Raw genomic sequence first — 9,252 nt, 5'->3', positions numbered from 1 at the left:
TTTATGGATGAGTTCTTGACGTTTAGACGTACCTTGGAGTGTCGAAAACAACTATGAAACATAGGTACATTACCAAGGAACATGCATGATAAAGTGGGGAATGAATGGGAAAGGTTGGCGTCCTTGGCGCTCTGAGAGGCGCGGGGAGCCAGCCCTAAAACTTCAGAAGGGGCCTGCTGGCGCTCTGCTAGGCGCGCCGCCCCAAGGGGGAAAGTTCAGAGCCCCTTTTGGGGCGAGTTGGCAGGCGCGATGCCCCACCCTTTTCACCCGAAAAACCGACTTTTCTCCTTAGTTTCTCCAACTCTAAAGCCTCTCAACAACAAAGATTCTTCCCCCAAACACTTAGAATCGTTAAGACCCTCAACATGCAATAGATTCAACTCAAAAACACCACCGAAAACATACACCAAACCAACAAGAACTTCAACACAACACAACACAACTACAACTTCAACAAACATCACCACAAGATTTCAACAACCACAACTAAATCTTTTCGCGGAATTTAAAACGAGTTTGGCGTGTGGGGGAAAGAACCAACCCAACACTATGATCTCACATACCTTAATAGGGATCACCCCCGACGAAAATCACGACGATCTCTACGAAGTTTGCTTCTTCTTCTCCTTTCTCCTCTTCTCTCCTTTTCTATCAAGAACCCTAACTCTTACTTTTAAAAGGGAAAACTGATTTAAAATCAGTCTACCACCTTAATATATCCAAAACAAATGATTAGGGAAAAGACCAAAATACCCTTACAATTTCCGAACTGACTTCCCTTACCAACAGCCCAACTTCGAAAGGGAATAACTCACTCATACGAACTCGAAATCGAGCAAACTCAGCGGCGTTGGAAAGATCATTCCACGGGTTTCGCAACCATAACTGGAACTACACCAACTCATCCTGAGCTAGGAGTTATGACTGTTCAAAGTTGGCCAAAAACTCACTTTTTCCCATACTTAACCAAATTTTCCAGATTTTTAAATTCTTTCCAAAAATGACTATTTCCAATTCTACGCCTCTTCATAGTTATTTCAAATTGCTGGATGTTACAGATATATAGACCTAATAGCCTCAAGTTAAAATAGATTGAAAAAATCTTAAGTCTTAACCCAACCACACTTATCTGGTCAATTTTAACTTTAGATGTTGGGCTATTTGTTATTCATATCGATCTGTTAAATATATGAACTAAAATAAGTAGTAGGAGTTAATAACTTTTGAAAGTCACTCAACTATCAACTCTTTTCACAGAAAGTCACTTAACTTTCATTCTCAACTCAAAAGACACTCAACTATGCCTTCTTTGCACAGAAAGTCACTCAACATATTTAATTATTTTTTTCACTAAAATTTTCTGACATGAATTTTTTTTTAACCAAAATTTTAAGAATCAAATATATATTCATTTAAACCATTTAATGATCCGACCCATTTAATCCGACCCGCTAAATCATTAAAAAGTCGTCATACTCTCTTGACCTATATTATAGATTCATAAATCCATTTATACTATGTGTACTGCTTTTAGTTGAATATATATATAAAATAAAGGTTAAGATTAGATTTTCTTCTAATTGCAGCGATTTGCACATACTGTAAGTGATGATTGATGACTTTTTAATGACTTAGCGGGTCGGATTAAATGGGGCGGGTCATTAAATGGTTTAAATGGATATATATTTGGTTCTTAAAATTTTGGTTAAAAATAAAAATTTCATGTCAGAAAATTTTAGTGAAAAAAATAATTAAATATGTTGAGTGACTTTTTGTGCAAAGACGGCATAGTTGAGTGGCTTTTGAGTTGAGAATGAAAGTTGAGTGACTTTCTGTGAAAATAGTTGATAGTTGAGTGACCATCAAAGTTATTAACTCTAAGTAGTAGCGTATATCTTTTACAAACTTGAAGGATTGTAAAGGTAACTAAAGTCATATCTCAAGGACCAAAGTGAACACATACCCATACTTCAAGGATTATTTTGGTCCTTTTCTTTTATAAAGAATAAGTCAATAATGACCAAAAAAAATCACTAATTAATTATCCTCTTGCAAAAGAAAAATATTACTACAACTATCAATTAAGAAAATAACTTGTCATGCAAGATTACAGACTTAATCAAACCACGTTACATCCTAGTAGTAACCAAAAAGATAACGTTTCATTTTCATGTTATTAATAACATAATAATGAAACATCTTTGGGTCCTTAATTCATTAAAAAGGTTTTCGTTAGCAAATTAGAATAGTCATTCTTCAGCCACATTTTTGCAAGCTAAGTTGTTAATTATCATCAGACCTCATACATCGAGTGATTCTCCACAAGAAAAACTCTACATTTGATGTTTCGAGAGTATAAATATGTATTTAGATACACCGACTCAAAAGGTTCTACATGGTAGGAAAAAAAATCGAAATTGCAAAGATGTGTATATTATTACTCCATTATTTTGCACAGTACAATCCGATCAACTGAGAAAGAAATACAATTTCAATTCTTGTATGGAACCTAGCTAACAATTTTTGTGTGAAATTTCATAATATCATGCATTAGTAAAAATATTTTGGGTACTAATTATTCACAAATGCATGATTTAATTACGTGGATGATACTGCAATTGGACTTCGAACCACATGGACTCCATCATTCCATGTGTACCAACCAAACGAAAACTCATTTCTCCTTTCAACACTGCTTTGTGCTCTAATAATTGTTATGTTGAAGCTGTGTTTCTCTCCCAATTTGCTGAAGTGTAAGCTCTTTGGAACAATATCAACAACATATCCAGGAGGTGATCTCACACCTAAAACATAAGTCGAGTTATCTTTTCCAACATTTGTAACAACTCTTGTGACAGTCCTGATGGATCCTCTCATGTTTGCTATTGCAAGTGATGGATAGTTAAGGTTACTCGCCGTAGGTACTTTCTCAGGACAACTGAACGATGAATCTAGGCTTATGTTTTGACTACAGAGATAGAGAAGATAATCTGTGTACGTAGCATCATAAACGAGTCCAGGATCTACTGCTCTTGATGGCCTGAAATGTCCTGATCCGTATTCAAAGGGGTTTGCATCATCCCCAGTGGCATTTTTTATTGGCCTACCAACCACATTATTGATTGTTGCTGCAGCAAGAGTAAATTAAACAACTGCCCGTGAGAAATTCTGTTAAAAAAGGAATTCAATTTTTGTAGAGAAACAGAGTAAAAACAGAATTACATGTGGTCATTAGGGCTGATCTGATTGCAGCACTACTCCAATCTGGATGAATCGATTTTAAGAGTGCAATTACAGCTGAAACATGTGGGCAAGACATGGAAGTTCCAGACTGCATGTTATATTTAACAACCCGACGATCCTCTGGCATTTTCAAGGGAGATGATGCCTCGCTCCACGCTGCTAGTATGTTAAATCCAGGAGCAGTTATATCCGGCTGCAATTTAATGTAAAACTATTCTTCAGAAATAGTTTAACTTCTATACACCAACAGACAGTAAAATACTCATTTTGTGGCACTAATATATATTACCTTGAGAATGTTGGGATCGACAATATTTGGTCCTTTGGAAGTGAAAGAAGCCATGACAGGTGCTGGTTTGGTGCCAATCAGTGTATTTCCTGGAACAAGTGTTGCCATTGGATTTTTTTCGGTCCGTATATATGTCAGGAGTGTATTTAGGCTATATGAAAATACAACTGTTGTGGTATCCAAAAAAGGGGTAACTTGTATCTCGTTAAATCGATTTCCTAAAATAGCTGCAACACCTCCAGCTCTTTTCACTTCCATCGATGCCGCCCTAAGATTATTTATGCAGAGGACAACTTTTCCTCTCACAAGGTTTCTTGATAGTGTACCAGGAAGACATGTTCTGTATATTCAATTAGAAGAAAAAAAATAGTTAGTTTTCATAATTCTAAGTGGTTGAAATAATTAAAAAGTATAAAGTAGATTGAAAGTTACCCTGATGTATTGTTTGTCGTAGTTCCTCTAATTTCTACATCTCCTGCATAAACCAAAGGATGCAATCTCCTCCTCCTTATGGGAGTTACTGTTTGTCCCTATATTTTTTATAAATAAAAAGAATACAAATTAATTTCATTTGTCATAGTAGGTTACTAACTATTTGATAGGTTTACTAATTAAAGATTACTCCTTATAACACAGATTTGGTTGTGTTTACTTCGAAGTGTTCTCATTCTATTAGTAACTATTAGTGCATAGCAAATCACAAGTGAATGTGAGTCAATCCTCACCTCGACGATCATTCCATTTCCAAGCATAATTGGAGATGAAAAAACTCGATCGATGCTACTAGCACCAACTGTGATAATCCATGGCGCTACATTTCCAACAGTTGAAGGTGTTGGACCATCATTTCCAGCACTACAAGCTACTACAATATTCTTCTTCACAGCATGCAAAGATCCAATTGCGATTGCATTTTCTGTATAATATGTTGATTTTGGTAGAGACCCTAGGGAAATACTAAGTACATGAACCCCATCAGCTATGGCATCATCAAAAGCAGCAAGAATGTCATCCGTAGCACATGCATTTCCTTCAGCTAAACTCTGATCTGGAACTGGCCAACATACTTTATAGATGGCGAGTCGAACATTGGGCGCACCTCCAGTAGCTGTACCTTTTGCAAATCCACCAATAGCTGATGCATTTGCTACTCTTCTACCACCCACTGTGCCTGCTGTATGAGTACCATGACCGTCTACATCTCTCGGTGATCGAAAGTCCCTTGTCTCGTTAAGAGGACCAGCTGCTGCCTCGTATCCTTTTAAATAGTATCGCGCTCCAATTAATTTCCTTGAGAAAGGGAAAAACAAAAGTGTTAGTTTATACTGCCAATGTATATAAATTAATTACAGAACGATAATTAATTAATGATGTAGTCAACCTGTTGCAATGGGAGGAGTTGAAGGCGACACCTTCTTGGCAAATTCCATTCCATGATTTTGGAACTGGTTCCATTCCTTCATCATTGAAACTTGAAGATTCTGGCCACACCCCTTTAATAAAAAGATGATAGAGTAAATATAGTTAGATAATTTTGTTATGGAGTAGTACTGTTCAAATTAATACAAAACAGAAGAAAACTGTTACCACTGTCCATAACCCCAACAATAATGTCCTTTCCATAACTTGCATTTTGCAGCAATTCTTCTCTAGAATTTAACAGTGAAGTTCCTTCCAGTAAGCTCACAAAGTCCCATGATCTAGTAGTATGAGGCCTTATTTCATAAGGATCACTGTGAAATACTGACACTACCCCTTCCATCCCTGTTTGAAAAAAATATTTACACTGATCAGAAACAAATGAGGCAATTTGGTAGGCTGAGACATAATATAATTAAGTAATTAGAAGTGCACTCTTTATTGATTCAACTCTTAACTATTGCCACATCCCATAAAGCAAACATAATTACAATAATTATACGTGTTTGATCCATAAAAAAGAATCAGGCTCACTTGTTCATATAGTTTGTACCTGATATCATATCGACTTCTTGTGGCGTTAACACCGCGGAGAAACCATTGATGACGTTTTTATAGCTGTGAACAAGTGATGCTCTAACATCTTCTTTGGAAGTAGTACCCTTGACAGAATGAAGAAATGAACAGTGATGATCTTCAATTTCTTTCAAAGTCTTATCTCCATTATGTTCTCCAAGGTACACAATATATACCTTTGTTTCCTCAGTACATGAAACAAAGCTACCAAGCCTCATAATTAGGAAGAGGGAAAAGAAAAATACAATTATGTGATGGTTCTTCATTTTGGATGTCTTGTTTTGATTTGTCTGGTATGAGTTGATTTCTACTTAAGGGGTTTTATAGTGATATGATAGTAATATAATAAATACAACATGTGATTAATTAATGATCTTACGAGTTTTAATAATTTATATATACGTCGACTAGAATGGAAAGAGTCTATAATAGTAGCTAATTATATATAAGAAATGGACTATGACTATTTCTTCTCAAGCTTAAACTTGGTTATATTTATCTGTCTAGTAACGCTGGATGAAATAGCAAGGCAAATAGTCACTTGCAACTTTTAAATAGGAAAATAAGGAAAAAACTCAGGTCAATTTTAGTTGATCCAATCAAAATATATACACATAACTCTATTAGGTATATGCATTCAAACTATACGATAAAAAAAGGTGAAGCGTAACAGATAATAGTGTTAATGTCTAAGCATAAGATTAGCCAATATTTTAAGGTATAAGGGTCTGAAAAATATCTCAACTTTGGTCGAATTTGTTGTTGCGATACTAAACTTTCATGAGGACCTATTACCTCCCTACACTATTTAATACCGTATTTTAAATATATATATTAGCCCACGTGGACATAAAAAATAATGCAAAATTAAAAATAGTAATGTGTCCACGTGGTCACATATATACTTTTAAAATACACTATTAAATAGTTCAGGGGTAAAAAATAGGGCACATATATACCTTTAAAATACACTATTAAATAGTTCAGGGGTAAAAAATACGATTTTAAATAGTGTAGGGAGGTAATAGGTCCTCATGAAAGTTTAGTATCGCAACAGCAAATCCGACCAAAGTAGAAAAAAGTTCGATTCTTCAAGAATTTCAAACCTTATTACATACCCTCGATGCTTGTCAAGAAACTTTTATTAATTTAACTTTTTATGGTTTTATTCGTGACATTGGTAATATACTTCTATTTAATATTTATATTTAATTAACTGATATATATTCTGTTAAATATGTGGACAGTGGACTAAAAATACTATATTTACGAGGATTGTGAAAATAACTGGTATTATATCTCAAGGACCAAAATGAACATATACCTATACTTCAAGGCTATTTTGGTCCTTTGCTTTTCTAGTCAATAGTACAATTAATGATAGCCAAAAACTCACTAATTAATTCTCCTCTTGCAAAACAAAATATTAGTACTACAACTATCAATTAAGAAAATAACAAACATTAGCGTGTTCATGTGAGACCAAAAACATAGTCAAACCACGTTCACCGCATAATATTAGTACCCCAAAAATAATTCATAAAAATAAAATCGTTAACCGAAAATTCATTATTTGCGACAATAATTGAATTCATAGAAAGGGGTTAAAGACAAGTCAATCGATCAACCTCCTTTTCTTTTGGCTAAATCAACAGAGTGGTGAGCTAAACAAAATTTGGGCATAACGTAAATCGAATCAAACCACAAATAAAAAAAAGATACGATTAATGATTTGATTTGACATCGGAAAAAAACCAATTATTCATATCTGTTAATTATTCTCCTCTTGCAAAGCAAAAATATTACTACAACTATATATATATCAATTAAGAAAATAACATGAATGTCAATTTCAGTTGGTCGTCTAATTAAGTTGATATATATAACATTGGCGGCTCCACGCGAGATTAATAGTCAAACCACGTTACATCATAGTACTAACTGTTGATCAGTTCAGGAGATTGAACAAGCTGTATGGTGTGAGTTAGTTAGAGTTGTTAGAAAGGTTCTAGAAGCTTCTATAGTTAGTTATGAAAGTTGTTACAATACTACGGTCTAAAAATAGATATTAAACTACAATGTAAAGGTGAACTTTCAATGTAACAAAAGATTGATTGAGTTCAATACAATGCTCTCTTCTCTTCTCTTCTCTTCTCTTCTTCTCTCTGCAATTCTGCATATTCTAAACCTCCATTAATGGAGTTTTCACTAACCAAAAGATAATGTTTCATTTTCATGTTATTAATAACACAAAAATGAAACATCGTAAGGTCCTTAATTCATTAAAAAAAAAGGTTTTCATATATATATATATATATGACTTGGTCAGACATGATCATATAGCAGGTTAATTAAAAGTTTTTATTGTTACTTGACGAGAAAAAACTAACGAAATTACAAATATGTCACCCTCATCACCCCATAAACACAAATATCATATAATTGTTTGATTTAAATTTCGTAGCAATTAGAATAGTCATTCTTTGGGCGCGTTTTTTGCTTGCAAAGATGTTGATTATCATCAAATCTTACGTAGAAGGGATTTTTCCGAAGAATTTTTTTAATTTTGATGTTTCAAGATATAAATATATATTTAGATACACTAATTCAAATATTCTACATGGTAGGACAAAAAAATTGAGTGAACGGATAACTATGATAATAAATGAATTATATTAATATACATCTCATAAAATAAATGAAAGAATTGAAAGATTGGAAAAAGATAGTACTTAAATACATCTAAAGGAAGACTGGTCATTAATTAAGTATTCTACAAATATCAACCATTATGCATCAGCAAGATATTGGAAAACTATATGTTAACTCAGGGGTCAGACAATATTACGTGAGAGTTTGATAGGTTAAAATATTTAAGAAAATTTTAAAAGCGTGTCAATTATTTAGTCCATCATTACATGCAGTAATTAACGCGTTATATAAACCTTATAAACTAAGATATTATTCACCTGAAAATGTGGCTTAGTAGTAAATGAAGTGGGTTGAGCATCATGAAGTTTCGTGTTTTCTTCTCATTTGTCTATCGTCCTTGATGGACAAAGTTACTCATACACTATAATTATATAAAAAAATAAATTAAAAAGATGATGTAACGACCAATTATATATAATTTAATTACATTCACTAGGTTGTTGGACAAATTAAAACGGAGAGAAAATTTATCTACAAATTAATTAAATTTAAGTCCTAACTATCGATCGTATTTTTCAAAGAATCAAATTATTTTTTTGACGTAAATAGAAGAGAAAATTACCTTTGTATTAGGAGTAAAAAAAAAAATCTTTCCTTGAAACATATCTTAATGTAAATAAAAACTGAAAAGATCTTTTCAAACAAAAATGCATGATATATTTCTATTTCTTTCAAAAAAAAAAGGGAAAAACTACCAAATTACACTACTTTACTTTACCTATTATTCCTTTTTCCCTACTCTTTAATAAAAATACGAAATTCCCTTCTTTTCCCCCAAAACTGACTCTCCCGGATACATTATTTCTTCAGCAAAGTAAACCCACGTCTCCAATTCCTAAAATCTCGCCTTCAATCTCTCTATATTATCAAATCAGTTATCTAATTCAAATCAATTTGAATTTCAAACGATTTCCAACTCTTTTCAACCACCTGTAAAGTTCAAAATAGGTATTATCATCTTCTTCGTTTTGCTTTTCTTTTTTTCTTTAATCGTTTTTGGCTCTTGCATTATG

General features: G+C 33.3%; 1 protein-coding gene across 2 annotated transcripts in view; it reads right to left on the bottom strand.

Annotated features, from left to right (window-relative positions):
• Window positions 1–5,807, bottom strand: part of LOC102599192 (subtilisin-like protease SBT5.3) — a 14,259-nt gene extending 8,452 nt beyond the window's left edge. Inside the window, exons 1-8 of one of the 2 annotated variants that reach the window (XM_006355559.2) lie at window positions 5,505–5,807; window positions 5,120–5,296; window positions 4,914–5,025; window positions 4,258–4,822; window positions 3,965–4,062; window positions 3,533–3,872; window positions 3,223–3,436; window positions 2,436–3,128 (exon numbers count right to left, since the gene is read on the bottom strand). In XM_006355559.2, the coding sequence (XP_006355621.2) occupies window positions 2,599–3,128; window positions 3,223–3,436; window positions 3,533–3,872; window positions 3,965–4,062; window positions 4,258–4,822; window positions 4,914–5,025; window positions 5,120–5,296; window positions 5,505–5,793 (2,325 nt within the window). In that variant the 5' untranslated portion in view covers window positions 5,794–5,807 and the 3' untranslated portion in view covers window positions 2,436–2,598. Of the gene's footprint in view, window positions 1–2,435; window positions 3,129–3,222; window positions 3,437–3,532; window positions 3,873–3,964; window positions 4,063–4,257; window positions 4,823–4,913; window positions 5,026–5,119; window positions 5,297–5,504 lie in introns of those variants that run through there. The other variant, XM_015312429.1, reaches the window with a different exon arrangement.
• Between the last annotated feature and the right edge of the window lie 3,445 nt (window positions 5,808–9,252).

Source organism: Solanum tuberosum, unplaced genomic scaffold, assembly GCF_000226075.1.
Source record: "Solanum tuberosum cultivar DM 1-3 516 R44 unplaced genomic scaffold, SolTub_3.0 scf00204, whole genome shotgun sequence".
Classification (NCBI taxonomy): domain Eukaryota; kingdom Viridiplantae; phylum Streptophyta; class Magnoliopsida; order Solanales; family Solanaceae; genus Solanum; species Solanum tuberosum.
This window is presented reverse-complemented; position numbering and strand designations above follow the sequence as displayed.